Source organism: Phyllostomus discolor, chromosome 2 (assembly GCF_004126475.2).
Source record: "Phyllostomus discolor isolate MPI-MPIP mPhyDis1 chromosome 2, mPhyDis1.pri.v3, whole genome shotgun sequence".
In the NCBI taxonomy this organism is placed as follows: domain Eukaryota; kingdom Metazoa; phylum Chordata; class Mammalia; order Chiroptera; family Phyllostomidae; genus Phyllostomus; species Phyllostomus discolor.
The window spans coordinates 103,846,595-103,863,002 of record NC_040904.2 but is presented as its reverse complement, the minus strand read 5'-3'; the positions used below and the strand labels follow the sequence as shown (position 1 = coordinate 103,863,002).

The following is a 16,408-nucleotide window of genomic DNA, read 5'->3' as shown; positions in this document are numbered from 1 at the left end:
CACACCCCCTGCACAGCAAGTTTTGGGAGCAAGGTACAGAATCTTCTGTTTCTTCTTTTGATGGAGTCTCATTGTTTTCAGAATCAGAAGTTCAGGACAAAGGGTCTCAACAAGGGACACCTTTGGTATCACACCTTAGATCTACACGGTGCTCATGGGGTTTCACGTCACGTACAGAAGCACTTGTCCCCTGGGAGCTGTGTGACCTCTCAGAGAGGCCCCGGGCTCAGAAAGGCTGCCCATGCTGAGCCCAGGTATTGATTCCCATTCCAAGGTTCTTGCCACGTGATGCTTGCTGCCTTTGTGTGATTTTTATCTAAGTCATACTTCAGCCTTGGAAAGATGGGATGGGCAGAAATAATACTCCTCTTTGTTGAGCTGGGACATTGAATAACAAATTCATACAGAAAACCTGGCACAAGAAGACAGGTCTTGTCATCGGCCAGGACCTGTGTTTCAGTTAAAAGCAACCTGGAGACGGGAGCAGCAAAAGAGGCGCAGGGTGGTGAAGGTGAGGCGGCGTGGACCAGGGACAACCAGAGACAGACTATTCAGGGCAACTTCCCGTCGTCCAGCAGAAAGTCACAGCTTCCTCTGCCTCCTGCCTCAGCTTCCTCTTCTGAAAGTCTCCCAAGGGGCTGCAGGGAGGAGGGAATGGGGAGTTGCCACTTGGGGGGCACCGCTGCAGTCAGGACGATGCAAGTCCGGAGACGAGCGGTGGTGACGGCCGCGCAACTTGTCAAGGTGCTTAATGCCACTTAAAATGGCGGAGGTGGTGCATTTTATGTTGCGTATGTTTTACACAGTTTAAAAAGTGCACCAAGGGGACGAGCCCACTAAAGGTTTCCAAGTTTTCGTCAACTCTGAAAGTCGATGGTCTTTATCCTAATTGGAAATTTTCTCCCAGATTAGCTTCATCTTTCCAAGTGTCTCCTCTCCCTCGTCTCTTGGAACCCTCTCCCACGAGATTCCAGCTCTGCTCTTACTGCAGAAAGTGGGCCTCCGAGCGGAACACCCGACGGCTGGCACCACGGCCACGGGCCACATCTGTGCTCAGTCATGTCCTGTGTCACGTGGCTGGGGACTGACCTCTGCTGCAGGTGGTACTAGGCATTTAAGAAAACTTAAAATGCATTTACTAAATTGGGCTTGACCTAAAAGCTGGGTTAAGAATCCTTGTCCCTGAAAAGGAAGCCTGGGAGGTAGGTTCAGGCCTCCCTACCCCAGCATATGATGTAGCCGAGTGGCAGGGCTGGGGTTGGGAGGCAGGTGCAAAAGCCCAAGCACCCACGCAGTCCTCAGACAACTTCTCAGAGGTGGCATGGGTGGGCACCCTGCTCAGCCCAGGTCCTAATAGAAATCCACTCCAGCTCAGACTTCTCAGAAAGGGCCACTGGCTCAGAGGGCAGATGCTGAGTCTCAAGCCCCCAGCCTGGTTCCAGCCTGAGTATCAGTGTAGACGGCAGCACCGCGAAGCTGTCGGGTGAGTGCATCGTGCCCAGCCCGCCTTCGCATCTGTGCTTCTTTTCAACAGAAGGTGATCAGTGGTCTGAGCTGTCCTGGAACAACTGAACTAATTTTGACTTGTTCCCAAGATGGCCTAGTGTTTGATTTTTAGCCCGATCGGACTCTTCTTCCGTGTGGGAACATTTCCCTCATCCATAATCTCCCCTCCATTCCTATTCCCAAAGTGTGATCTGTGCAAGCTGAAGAGGTAAGCTGAACCAGGGAAGATCCTTGTCATTCTGGGAACAGTTCTCTCTGAGGTGTCATCACGGGTCAGCAGGAGAAAGGGCTGATGGGCCATGAGGGGATCACACAGACCTGGAGCCAATCCCGAAGCAGCCGGTGGTGTGGCCGCCGGCGCTGGGAGGAAGGAGTGGGGTTGTGCTTGGGAACATTCACGAGTGTCCCTACAGGGGAAAAGGATGTAACTTTAGAATAGAACTGCCTCCTTTAGATAATTGGGTGTTTTTGGAAAGCTCTGTAAATCAGATTCCTGGAGTTCAAAGTGATTAATTTTTCTTTAGCTTTGAAGGATGTGCCACTATATCTCCCTAAAATGGTATGGTGGGACATATACCAGCTCTGAGGGTAGCAAGCAGCTGCTGTGGAAGGACAGACCCCAGGAAACGGCTCCTTATAGGAATGCTTCAATTCACTAACTGAGGAAAAAACAAAAAATGCTTGGGTAGTGACAGGTATGTGGAGGCTGGACAAGGGCCCGCACAGCGAGGAACGGTGTCGAGGGGCTGGCACCGGGTCAGGGGTGTCGGCAGGCCGCGGAGCCGCAGTGCAGCTCAGCACAGCACAGGCACCCACTCCCACAGCCTCTCACGATCCCAGGCCGGGGACCGGGCTGGGCTGGGTAGTGAGGTCCAAAGCTATTGCTTTAGCAGCAAGAGGCCTTCAAGAGGTGGTCCTCCCTCCTGTTTCTTAAGCCAGGTCTTCAAAGTATAGCTCCCTTCAAGTGCATCTGTGGCCGTTTTCTTCTGCAGGGGACTCTGCGGTAAGGTTTTCCTTACCTCCCCCTTGAGAAAGCTCTCAACTCATATCGAACAGTTTGACCTTCTATATCTTATTTGTTACCTGTGTCTGTAAACACTAAGCTAGCAGTGCCAAGATGCCTGTTCTCCCTCAGCACCTGCTTATGTGTTCAGAGTTAATTTCAAGGTGGCAGCACAGTTCAGAAGAGCTCACTGATGCCGAGAAGGATCCGTATGGAATATGCAAGGGCTGCATGCACACCTACTACAGAAATGTGGGTTAACCAGAAGAATTGCCGTTCCCACCCATCCACCCACCCCTTGAGAGTTCCAGTTAATTGAAGTTTGAAAACATTTTGGACCTGCATCAAGACAAGTTTTGGCTTTTCTCTGTTCAGCACTGACCCCCTAATGCCTTTGCTTCTGTGCCTCATTGAGCCTCCCCGGGACTCATCTCATTCAGGCCAGGCAAAGGCTACAAGCTCTGCATGAATAGGAGCCTCAGAAATGCATGCAATTAACAAAGCGGGGCTAAGATGTGTGCTCACGCATACGGACACTTTTGCTTCACTAAATGTCGAGTGGAGCATCCTGTTACAGCAGTTAACCTCAGTGTGTGTTCCTCACCTGCATCACATTCCCCTGTGCCCACTGCTTCCTTTAAAGAGCAGAGTAGCAAAGTCACTCACTCTTCTCTCCCAGTCCCCAGAGCTGAAAAAGTTCCCAGATTGCCTTCTGGAACACAGATACCTGGCATTTCCCTTCCTCTGCTTGCATATAACATCTCTGATACATGCCAGCAGCATAGGCTGGAGATACAGGAGTCACCGGGCACCTACCAGCTGACAACTGCCGGCTCCACAGGAGCTGCTGCCTACCCTATGAAATGCAAGACAGGCAGAGCCAGACCCTCCTCCCTGCAGCTTCCTCCTTCTCTAAGATACACTTAGGCTACACGTGCAACATGCACTTCCTCCCACAGCGGAGCACTGCACCGACCCACACCTGCCAGATTTAGTTCTGTGGCATTACCCACACCCACAGGGGACTATTTTGTCCTGGCAGAACTCCTACTTTCAACCACTTGTCTCTGGCCCTGACTCAACTCCATTGGCTTCTTCCACAGAACTTACCACGTCTTGGGCAGCATGGTCTTTCTTGGATTTTGTGGTCATTGTCATAATAGGGTAACGGATTTCATTGAGATTAGGTGAAATTAGAATAAAAACAATAAAAATCCAAATAGTTAAGTGAAAAGCTTAGGGTTATGAAAAAAGAAGAGTTTTTTTTTAAAAATTCTCTACTTTGGACTTAGAGGTAATCTCTAAACTTTTATCCATTATTAGAGATGGAGGCACAGATTTGGAGAAGAGAGTTTCAATGAACTCTGGAAGAAAAAAACGGCAGGGGAGACCAACTCCAACTTCGCTTGAATTGTCTGGGGTTAAAGTCACAATGGTTGCATTCATTGGTAAGGCAGGTGAGAGCCCCGTTTCTATAACCCCAAATAGCTTCTAGCCTAGAAGGAGTTGGAAGTTGATTCGATGTTCTTGCTGGTGAAGGTTCTGGTTCCACTGCCACATCCTATCACCCCAGAGCCTGGTAAAGGCCCCAGGGCAGTGTCTCCGTCTCCCTGTCCCTAGAGAGGCCTCTGCGAAGACTCTGGGAGGGAGGCCGTCCCGGACTCCTCTTCCGGCACGGCGGGCACAGCCACTGCCCAGAAGCCTTGGGGCCAGGCAGAGGCAGGCTCTGGAGGTGCTGCAATTGCTCCTCATCTGCTATCAAGCCAGCTGTACACAGTGACTGGTGCCTGGTCTCCACAAAATGATACTCAGAACATGATTTTGCTGGACTCTCAAGGGAAGAATAGGTCCCGTTGGAAGAACCAGATAAGGAGGGTAAAGGGGATACAAAAAGAGGGAAATGGGAGGAGGGGGAGGCAAAATCGGGAAAAACTAAAACCAATGCATTCTTATTTTTTGGCTAGAAAGCAACCACTCATTATAACGCCATTTTCCATGAACAAAAAAAATGTGTTCTAAGTTTCCAATAATGAAGTTAAATATTTTCTGCAGAAAGTCAAACTGGCAAAAGAAGAAAATACCAAGCAAGCATTTGAGAGAAATAGAAGTGTGTGTTTTCAAAAAGACATCTAGGGAGAGTTTTCTATCAAAATCTAACTGAATTACGTTTGTTTGTTTGTTTTTCCAGTTGGGGTGGAACACCCAGAGATGCTCTGGCATAACAATTTATCCTTGTCTAGCTGGTCACTTTGGCAAGGCCACTGTCACAGAACACATTAAAAAAGACAATCGTAAAAAAACAGGACAACAATAGCTGCTTCTACCTCCATGCTAGTATTAGGGTCAAGATCATCACACTCTGACTCCTCGGAACTGTTCGTCTCCTTGATGGGCAGCATGAGGAAGGGGGAAGAAAGAGAACACAGTTAGAACACAGGCAGCTTTTGCTAGAGAGCGAGGAGAACTTCAGAGAAGCATGGGCAATGGGAAACTGGGCAGAGGAGGACCAGATGGGGTGTGAGTCACCAAGGGCGGCAGCATGCTCTGCTCAGGAGTGGAGGCTGGGACCACGGACAGCCGGACAGCCGGACAGCCGTCATCTCACAGGAAATAGCAATGGAAGCAACTGAATGAAGCATGAGTGCTGTTGAGTTTAAACTGTGGTCTTCCGTGTGACAGGCTGGCCTTCCCGCATGAGGGTGAGGAGAGAATACAATTTCTTTTCCCCAAGAAGGACATTAGAACGGGTTTCAGTTGTTCTTATTTTGCTCAGGAAGGGAAAAAGTGCCAGGCAGATAAACACACATTAAAGCACAATTGAACCTCGGCCACCTAATTTCCATTTCCCAGAGTCAGCACTTTCCAGAGGGCACGGTGGAAAGAAAACAGATCCCAATGTTTTGAGGCGGGAGGCAACGAGAGTCTGCCAAAGCCTGTAACCCGTGAGTTCAGAGTAATAAGTGGGTCATCCCAAAGCAGTGACTTGGGCTTCACCAGTGTGCCACCCTTCCCTGCCCTGCCCAGGCCTGAGGGTGATGTCTGGATTCCGGGGAAAAGAAACGAGACTTTACCAAGGACACAGTGGCCCTTACGTTCCAAACCTCAGGCGTCACAGGGTTGAGGGTTTGGAAAGCACCCCGCATCTCTTTACCCGGCACGAGTTTTCAAACCTAGGGCACTGCCTGCGTGGGCAACTTGGAGAACTCCAGTATGAATCAAGCGCCTTGCATTTCTAAGAGAATAATGCTGCAGATAATTTTGCTATAAAACATCTGCATAGTATAAAGTTATAAAAGAAAAAAAAGAGATACTTACTTACTCGAATCGAAGTTGCCAGGAGAAATAAAAAATAAAAAATAAATTGATCTTGCATGCAAAATCTTGTTAAACTACCTCCCCTCTGGTTCCCACACTGGGGGGAAAAACCCCGTCCTCCCAGATCGCCTCGTGAGAATGCTGCAGGGTGGGAGTGGATGAGAGGTGGGACACGGCTCCGGAATGCCTTACTCACTTTAACAGAGACTTTGTTGCCCAGAATATCCTTGGGTTTACGAGACCCTGTGGCTTCACTTTTACCCGTGTTCTCCACTTCCGCCCGCTTTCTCATGCGTAGAGTATGCCATGAACATGACTTCCTGTTGTACCAAAAAATGCACCAATCAAAACGGCAGGCCGGGGCAGGGTGAAGGGGTGGGTGGGCTCGCCACCCGCGCTGAGTCAGTGGGTGAGGGGCTCCAGTCAGGCCAGCTGCCGAGGCCCCGCCGCGCCTGCAAGCCAGCCCCTGCCTGTGGTGGTGCGCGGGGACCTCGCCTCCCTCGGGAAGCCAGAGAGGATGAACTCTGACTCCTCCTGACAGATGTGCAAGGTTGACTGCAGCATTTGAGAAAAATACGAGTGCCAGGTTATTAAACGCTACCAGGGGCGATTTTTATAAAATTACTGATGAGATCTTACAGGACTGAGGAGTTCCCTTCCTGAAGGGTATGATGGGTAGGGGAAGAATGGCGGCGGCCGTGGGGGTGGGGGGCGGGGAGACACAAGAACGATAAAAGTGGTACCTTCTATAGTGCATAAGCTACTGGCACTTTCCCGGGACCAGGCATAGACCCCCAAAAGGGTGATTTTCAGGTTTCCATACCCTCATTTGTGCTTGGGCAGTGACCACTCCCAACTCTGCAGTACAGACAGGATTTTCTGGGGCATTTGACTTAATGAACAGTTGAGCACCACTCATTCATCTGAACAGTTTAGGATAAAGGGTGTTCGGGCCTGTGTTACCCACATCACTCAGTGTTCGTGAATATAGGGCTCTGCCAACTACTAAGAGGTTTTCCCGTTGGGAGAAGAACCACAATATGCCCTCAGGAAGGGGTGGGCAGCAATGCCCTTTCAGTCCTAACTTCTTTCTCACCACAAGGGTACTTCTCCACAGACTTGCAAAGAGCAGCTCAAAGCAGAGTTCTTGATGTGGTATGACTCAAAGACGAAGACACCAAAAGCCAAGTCACACACACCATCAGTGGCCCTGGGCAGGCGTCGTCACTTTCAGGCGTGGTCACAGACTCTGGACGAAGCTCTAAGGTTGTCTGAGATAAATGGGGTTGGCTTCCCTTCAGTGTCTCCTGGTCAGGTTTAGGCCTATGTAGACCAGATCTCAATGAAAAGTACCCCCATTGAGGGAGACAGGAGAGAAACTGAGGCATAGGAGATTTAGGAGGAAGGAGGGTACCCCAAAATGTACAGCATCCCCTCCACAAAGTTCCACATACACTAGGAATTTTAGGATGTTCTGAGAAAGGTGTTCCCAAAATATTTATCTCTAACACACATGGTCAAAAATCCACCTTCTGCATAGGCAAGAGCAATCATTGTCACATTCTTGAATTTTGGGGGGAAAGGGGGCTCTTTTAAAAGGCAAGAAAGAGTGTCTTGGCCAGACCGTCCCTTGTAGCTCCTAGGCAGGCTGTCTGGGATCCACGCACACCACCAGCTCCTTCCTCCATTTGCTGCATCTGAATGGGAGCCACGCATGGCAGCTAACCTCAGATGGCATCACTCTGTTAACCTCAGACTTTCATCTCATGTCTTTACCCCAAAGCCATGCCTCTAGCTCTTTCTGAGAACGTCCTGAGCCAGGCAAGCGCTTGCTGAGGACTCCCAGGGCAGACAGCTGTGTGGGCTAGTGTGAGTGCGGGGTGTGTCCTGTGCTTATTGGCACCCTGTGGGTCACTGAGTGTGCTTGGTGGGGAGCTGCAAATGTCATAAATAATGTTCAGGAGGGAGACTCAGAGTAGTGCAAATGGCAGGACAGGCTCAATTTCACATTTTCTTCCCAGAAGAACTCATCATCAAGGTTCGGGGAGCCCCCATCTCTCGGTCACGGCCTCGGAGACGGATGTGGAGACAGGGTTGCAGCGACATCGATCCTGCAGGTGTCACACTAACTCTGACCTCTGCGGTCAGAGCAGGCCCTGGGGAGGGGGCAGTATGCGTCCTTCGCCGGTAAATGACAACTGCTTTAGTCTGTTGCTCTGCACCCCCACCCCCCGCCTTGTACAAGAGCAGCTGACGAGGAACCAAAATGACCAACTTGTATCAAGCCTGTTGTCTCTCACCCAGCCTGACAACCCTCCTACCTGCCCTCCCACAGAAGGCGTGAAAAAGTGAACGAAAGACCCAAGGGTGAGGAGGAGGATGACCTCAGGGCTTAGATAATTAGATCACAAATCATGACGAGTTAGTTCTGTAAGGCCACTGATGAATGAGAACTTCAACGCCTTGAGTGTCTTTATTTACAAGGTGCCCCCGTAAAGGGCACCCAGGCCAAGCACCTTAAGAATAAAATGAATTGGGCCTATTTGTGCCTTAGGGGTCACTGCTGATCTGCAGTTGGGCCTGTAGTTACCTAGCAAGGCCAGGGCGAGGTCGGGAGCCTCTAACGCCTGAGCTTCGGAAAAGGCCCACGAAGCACAGTTGTGTTGGTGACCCTGCTCAGACGTCTACTGGGAGCTCCTTCTGCCCCCAGCACCAGTGACCACACAGCATGGCAAGCAGTGGGGTTGCGAGCCAAACACTACCTTCTCCTCCAGTCATTAATTCATGTAAGCACCTCAAGGTCACCGGGTTGGACAGCATCCAGTCTGCATCATTCCTCATCTGAGGTTAGAGGAAAACCAATAGGGGCTATTTAGAAGGGGAGGCTGGGGTTGGAGCTTTAGCAACTGTTTGTGGAGGAAAAGACTGCCAATGCATTCAACCAACTCCTAAAATATAGAAAAGAACAGAAAAGGAAGGGCGTGGGGAGTAGGAGAAGAATCATTTGTATATTGAAAGTCCCAGAATAGTGAAATGGGGAAAAAGGGTCAACTAGTCTTTAACCTCATTAAAACATGCTCATGGTGAAAATTTATTTACATATTTAAAATAGCACATTAAAATCCTTAGTTACAGCACAGGTACAATGGTGAACATTGTGACTCTCCATTATATTGCACAGCCTGACTCCGTCCGCATGGGTCTCTTTAAATAGTGCAAATACTTTATACAGGAATGTGTTCAGAAGGGTCTTTGCAACCAAAATAAGGAAAAGAAATATCTTACAAATTGCCATGAACACATATTAAAGGAACCGGGGAGGGGAAATAAAAAAAAAAAAAGTACAATCTGTACAGAGGAATTGCCACAGACAACCAAAAAGTTCCCTCTCTCCTGGGAGAAGCAGCGGGCCTCCGACCTCACAGGTCTGTCTGGCATTTGTGCTAAGGTAATTTTTTGGTGTCAATCAAAAAATATATATATCAGTAACTTAATACAATATAAATAGAAGTCCAGTCCAGTGAATCCTGTGGTGAGTCAAGTGGAGCAACGGAAGGCATGCTTTTGTCACCTAGGGTCTCAGTAGGGTCGTTTTCTTAACCGGGGGGGAAGAGAGGGAAAAAATGAACACAAAATTATAAACAAAAAGGAAAGGAAAACCACCGCCACTACCATCAACGAAAACAAAAAAATCCAGCGCAATCCAGCCTGGGTGCCCTGCTGCGTGCGGCTCCAGCACTCGGACATGGGTCCCGGTGGCACTGTCGAGATTAAGCAGCAGTGATTCCCTACCGTGTGTTTGCATGTTTGGGTTCTTTGTTTGTTTTGGAATTTTTTTAATCCACATACTCCTTTCCCGGGGAAGCCAATGAGGCACTTACTTGATGCTCCCGTCACTACTTTCTGCCGCTGCCGTGGCTTTGGTGAGGGGTGCCAGGATGCTGCCCGGGACCCAGCCCTCGGCCGCGGGCGAGTGGTCGCTGGCAGGCTGGTACACCAGGCACATGTTCTGCTGGTTGACGGCGAGGACCTGGACCACCTCACCTTGGCTCACACAGATTTCGTTCTCCTTCAGTGCATAGTAATCTTTGATCACGGCCATGGACGAAGTCCCATTGCAGCCTCCCAGGTCACTCTGCTGGGAGACAGGGCGAGAGGGACCCAGATACAAGAAGGCTGGTTTGCAGGGGCTTGCTGGGCATCCTACTGTGTGCCGAAAAGCCAGACCTCCCACTAGCAGGGTAAATAACAGGCAGAATATTATCTTGAATAATGACATTATACTCATAAACGCACTCTTGTTTCACACAATATATAGTCAAGGGTGAACAGGTAGAGATACTGTCTGGCCTAGGTAAAGGGGTAGCCACGCCTTCTACCTAGAAGCCCCTCCCTCTCGTGCAACCATCCTGCCTGCATCCTTGGATTAATGGAGGGGGCAGCGTGGTACTGGCAGAGGGGCATGCGAGCACCTGGATGAAGTGAAGCCAGGGCAAACGAGAAAGGGGTCATAATGCCCAGCAGGAAGAACACAGATGCTTTGGTCCATTTTTTGTCCCTTTTGAAAAAGCATTGGTCTTACTCTGCATTCTGACCCTCCCTGCAACAGGAATAACAATGAGGCATTTGCCCAATTCATAGGCAAGGTCGTGACCCACCCTGACCCAACTCCTGTGGGGAACAGACTTCCTCCAGGGCCCCCTGCACTCATTTATACAGAGGCCCTGCATCCACGGCCTTTTCACGTGGCTCTACACTAGGGAAGCTGCTTCTAGACAGACCTGTGACTCCCAGGGAGGCCTGGCTGCCTCATAGAGCATAGTGAGAGCCAGAAATTCTTCAAAATCTGTGACAAAATGCCAATGTGACTTCATCTTATTCATGAGAGCAGGGGTCATGAAGGTGGCGAATCATTTCTGGGTGATTCAATGAAGTCAGTTAGTATAGTTACTCTGACACAGAAGTGAATTTAAACACGTTAGTGGGAAAAAAAATCAATATCATCTAATAATTCAGGTAAAAAGAATAAAAGTGTAAAATCAGAATATGTAGGTCAAAATGGAGATGTTCCTGTTCACAGACCCACTCAGTTCCAGAGGACACCGAGGCCTAATCTGATGAACTGACTTGCTGAGGTTCCAGGGCAAGTGAACCGCAGGATTGGAATGGAAACCAGATCACCTAATCCTTAATCTACCACTTTTCCCATTTGTTCTCTGGTTCCTACTACCTTGGAGGATCAAAACAAATGTGTAGACTAGGTGTACAGTTAAGTCTGTGGCTGCCTTCAAGTGATGTTTAAAGGATGGATTATGTACGGTAAATGTTTAATCCAAGGCTGGCTGCCCCATCACACTCATGAGTAACTTCTCCTTGCCACATCAGCCAATGGGGAGTGAAGAACTGTGAGTTTACATTGGCAGCTCATCATTAGAAAAGGCAATCTCTTTAAAGTGTCAGCCACTAGAGTTGTGCCTTTTAGATGATCTGCAGCACAGCTACTCTATTTGGTATAAATCCCACTTTTCACAATTGCTACTACAATAATACCTCAGACTTGTAAAGAGTTTCTGTAGATGACAGTAGCCCTTGAACAGAATGTCTGAGACAGAGGGAACTGGTCTAACACTCAATTTGCAGGGAAGAAAGAGAAATAACAGACTAGTCTGTATCCAGTCTGTATCCTGCCAAAATGATCACCATAAAAAAAATGCTACTTCTGTCCTGGCTGGTGTGGCTCAGTGGATTGATTGTTAGATTGAGAACCGAGAGGTCACTGGTTCGATTCCCAGTCAGGGCACACGCCGGGGTTGCAGGCCAGGTCCCCAGTGGGGGCCATGTGAGAGGCAACCACACATTGATGTTTCTCTCTCTCTCCCTTCCCTTCTCTCTAAAAATCAATAAAATCTTTTTTTAGGAATTGAACCAGGGACCCTTTGGTTCACAGCCCACACTCAATCCTCTGAGCTACACCAGCCAGGGCAAAATCAATAAAATCTTAAAAAAAAATGCTACTTTCTAAAAGTGAGCCCTAAGGCTGTTCCCTCAGAGTGGTAAGGATGGGAATAATGGGCTGTCACTTACCTTGCTGGCCTCAAACTTGTCCCCAGGCTGGTGGTAGTCAAACCCTGGATTGCCATTGGAGGTAGATATCTTCAGGGGTGGCAGAGGGGGGTTATAGCTGGAGCCCTTTGGGGGCTTCTCAGAGCCCACGGGGACAGAGGAGTAGGGCCTAGGGCTGGCTTGAGGAGCCCTAGCAGGCTGGGGCCTCATCACAGCTGTGCTCCTCTCCTTCCGCTGATACTCAATGGGTGACTGTAGTGCTGCAGAACAAGAGCTGACGGTTACTTAGAGCTTTTAGAATCCCATAGGGTTTGGAGGCTTCTTAGGGACAGGCTCCGTGACAGGCATAATGGAGGTGTACAAGGAAGACCCTGCCCTTGTTGTTAAGGACCTTGTAATCCACTGTGAGAATAAGAAACCTATCTGAATAATGAAAATATGCATACAAAGCCCAAATAATTGCCATATATGAGGTGCAGAGCGTTGTGCAAAAGAAGGGAGAGAGGACTCTGTAGTATGTGTGCACATGGGGTGTATAAGTATACAGGTGGTGGCATAAGACCCTCAGAAGGGGGCCGGGTGTCCGACTCTGCCAGGCAGACTCTGCAGGAAGGAAGCAAGTGTGCAGTGTGTCTGGGGAACAGGATGGAGTTGGGTCACGAGGAGGATGGGGCCATGCGTCTCCATGGGAAAAGAGGAGATGAGGTGGGTAGGGGAGGCTGGAGGAGCCATGGTGTGAGAGATCTAGAAAACCGAGTCAGGATTTAATCCTGAAGATCACAAAAAGTGACTAGATTCACTGAACCTGAATGTTTTAAATTCGGATTCTATCAACAGAACCACACTCACAGAACGTTAAGCAGCGGCTGGGAGGAGAGACTGCTAACCAGAGCAAGTCGGTGGGAATGTGGACGGATGTGGAGCAGCAAGTGCCCTGGAGGCAGACTCGACTCCAGCCAGCCTCGGTGGGAAAGGAAGGCAAGAATCCAGGGTCGCTCGAGTTCGGGTTTGCAGACTGGGAAAATGGTTGCCAAGGGGCAAAGATGTGAACTTTGTTTTACTGATTTGAAGATAACAAAGTCCCAAGGTTTGAGTCCTGAACAGCCAGGCAAAAGCCATACTGGTCAAATTCTGTAATCATGGCTTCAAGGGCTGGCCTGATTGTGTGGGTTTTATCAGTTTTCACTGTAATAAATACTTCAGTGGGTTAATAGCTGGGGCCCAGAGCACTTTCAGTTATAGGGATATTTCTGTTAGGGATAGGTATGAACTCCAGTAGGACATGACATAGGTCACACTTCCTTTCTATTCAAGGTCTCAGGAGGGAAAGACGGGCTCTGAGATGCCTGCACGTGTCTCCGAGCAAGCCTGGCCCTGGCCCATCATCACGTCTCTTGAGTGTGTCAGAGCTCAGCCTTTCTCCCTGGGGAGTGTGCTGCAGGCATAAAATATTGAGGTATTGATAATCTAGTTTAGTAACAGCTTCATAATTCACTAAAACTAGGAGAGGGGCCTCTTGGAGCCATGAACCAGTCTGAATCATGGACTGTCCTCTAAGAAACACAGTTCTAAGCTTTAAGTAGGCTGCAGAGAGTTGTGAAGCTGGCCTTGTCAAACTGACCTGCTCAGGCAACGCCTGTCTCATGGACCTGGGGCCTTAACTGATTACAAGCAGTAACTGCGCTCCAGCGTTTGAGCCTGTGTCCTTCCGTCAGCCTCAATTATCTGCATAATTTAGGTCGCAGCATCGGGAAAGCTGTGCACGTCCAGACAGGGTTGTTTCCAGCTGGCAGATGCAGCGTCTTACACCTGATCCTGTTTCTTTTTTTGCTTTGTTTGGTAGGGAGCTCATATGTAAATGTGTATTCTACCACGAGCTACTATACCACAATTTTGTGGGTAAGACCCTAATTTTAAGTTATATAGTTCTGGGTTTAAGTCCTTGTTTCTGTGACTTTGGACAAGTTTCTTAACCTCTCTGAGCCTCTTTTTCCTCACCTCAAAAATATATGATGACAGTACCTGTCTCCCCAGGTTGATGTGAGAGCTAAGTGAGGGTGACGGCACACGAGAGACGCTGCGCGCGGCGCCCGGCCCCAGAGAGAGGATGGCCGCCAGCACCGCTGTTTCAGCTATTTCTGGTTTCACCTTCTTGTCCTGCTTTATTCTTCCTTTGTCCTGAACGGATGAATTTAGAAGCCTCATTCCAGCTTAGAGTCTATCAGAAATCCCTGATACAGTGAAATTTAATAAATATATTTTACGTATGCACATATTTTTGTACAAAGCTGTTTTATCAACATAAGTATTAATTCAAAGTTGTACATTCCGACACTGTAACTTTTATATGACTTTCATTACTGTCCCTCAGGGCTGGGCTGTTGATTGATTTAGACTTTTTAGAATGAGAAAGAACCCTAGAGATCATTTTATTTATTTGTTTTTTCTCAAACTATTCTACAGTTGGGGAACCAGTGTGAAACTGCTTTGAAGTTTCATGTCCTATCTTAGAAAGTCATGGCATCCTGCTATATATTTCTTTTTATTTGTTTTAAGATAAATACAGGGTGTTAAATCTCCTATTGTGGAAGAGATGATTTAGCCAGGCTGTCACACTGTTGGTGGGGGCAGGGGCATTTGAACGGATCTGCCAAATTCCCAGCTGTCTCTAGTTCACACGAGAGAACCCATGAGAGTAGCAGCCATTAGCCATCAAAGGGGAAGACCCATGTCCTCGACGGCCCCTACGAGGAAGAGGACATGCCCACCTCAGGTGTTTGCCTCGATTATTACCAGCTGGTGATGGTGGCCACAGACATATCCTATGTGTAGGGTGTTATAAGGGAATATCCCTTCCTTTGAAAAGATGGGGCTTCTTTACAATGCTTCATCTGTTCCGCTTGTATATTCAGGTTCAGAAAAATTCTAAACAAAGTGTCTTTGAAAACTACAAAGTTGAACTTCACATAAAACATGGTCTGGGCTTATAACATACCCTGAACCCAGACCCAAGGAATACCAGAGGTGTGGGGTCCCACATAATTGTGCTGCTAGAAGCTGGGCCCAGTACCTACCATTTAAGAAGTCTCGCTGTGTTTCTAAGACTTGATTGATGTCCTGCACCCAGGCCTGCTGGATGTCAGCGTTGGCGGCTTGCAGAATGACCCTCTCCGAAGTTTCCCTGTTCATCAGTGCAAACTTGCAGGGGTCGTTGTCCACGTTCTCCTCCAGGACCAAGTAGTTCATCTGGAAGATACCAAGTCAATCCTTTTCATATTTAAATGGTTTAATAAAAATCAAGAACACACTACAGTTCCTCCCAGTTTTTATTTCAGGAGATGTTTCCAAACTTTTGCCCTGGATCTAACAGCTAAATACTTTGGTCTCTGTCTTTGAGTGAATGACACGACCCTGGAGAACCTACAGGCCCGCAACAGGGACGGGCTCCCAGCCTGTCACTTCTCACCATATCCATCCTTCACACCTGAAGGTTCTTAGGCTGAAAGGCCTGCAGTGATCAGGACCTTACTCACTCCTATGCCTTAGGGAAGCAGCTCCCCCAAATTTGGCTCTTCCTTGTCCGTACTCCTCCCCACTGGATCCTCACCTTGATGCTCCTTTTGAACATGTAGCCTGGGGTAAGAGATCCCTTCCTGAGCAGTTCACTGAAGATGACAATTTGCTCGAAGAGGAACACGCGCCTCTCCTTGGTCCGGGACTGCATGCCTGCGTCCAGCTCAATCACATAGAACGTGTCCTGCTGCAGCAGCTTCCCCTGAGCGGTCAGGGTGCCCTGATGGAGAAGAGGGCTAGGGTGAAGTACGTGAAAAATGGGGAGACGACCACAGCCCTGTGGGTCCACAGATTCTCCCTTCTGGGGACATGGACAGCAGACCTGATACCAAAATCCTCAGGGCTGTAGTAAGAGACAAAATTAGGACACACCCGTTCATCTAGGGCAGGCACAAGGGCCCTGCAGGGAAAAGGTAAGAAGCAGGTCCAGGAAAATTCCTGACGGAAGGTAAAATTATTAGCTAAAAAGATGTTCAGAAATGACCCCAGCCCTTCTTGTTTTATTAGAAGGAAAACAGAAAATAAGTGATGTTTGGAGCTAGAAGTGGCCTTTCTGTCCTTGGAGCTCTGAGAAGCGTGCCTGCCCAGCTCCCTTGCAGCACGGCACGAGGACCTGGAGTCCTCCAGTGGCCATGAACCTGGAGCCAACTGTGGCCAAGAGAAGTGATGCAGGAGGGACTACAAATAATGTGATAAGTTGGGCCCCTCTTTTCTCCTATTATTTTAAAATGGAGGAAATTCTTCTGAGATCTTAGTCTCCTGCTACAGATCAACATGTAAAGTTGGGTTACTGTAGATAGGTGCCCATATTGTATAAGCTAGTAGATATTTTGGGGGTCCTGTGATCCTGCTTAAAATGCCTCCAGCTACTAGGCCACTTGACACGCAGCCTGGGAGGTGGAGCCTATTTGGTTTGCCAGTTTCTGACCAGATTTTCAGACAGCTTCA

The 16,408-nt window shown here is 48.7% G+C and overlaps 1 protein-coding gene across 14 annotated transcripts in view; it reads right to left on the bottom strand.

Moving 5' to 3' along the window:
* The window catches only part of KALRN (kalirin RhoGEF kinase), a 701,923-nt gene that overhangs the window by 31,940 nt on the left and 653,575 nt on the right, over positions 1-16,408 (bottom strand). For 5 of the 14 annotated variants that reach the window (XM_036018207.1, XM_028504792.2, XM_036018205.1 and 2 more), the window contains 6 exons: positions 15,495-15,680; positions 14,962-15,133; positions 11,909-12,147; positions 9,706-9,962; positions 6,021-6,144; positions 4,834-4,893 (listed from right to left, as the gene is read on the bottom strand). In XM_036018207.1, the coding sequence (XP_035874100.1) occupies positions 4,834-4,893; positions 6,021-6,144; positions 9,706-9,962; positions 11,909-12,147; positions 14,962-15,133; positions 15,495-15,680 (1,038 nt within the window). Of the gene's footprint in view, positions 1-4,833; positions 4,894-6,020; positions 6,145-9,701; positions 9,963-11,908; positions 12,148-14,961; positions 15,134-15,494; positions 15,681-16,408 lie in introns of those variants that run through there. The other 9 variants (XM_036018208.1, XM_028504799.2, XM_028504797.2 and 6 more) reach the window with 3 other exon arrangements.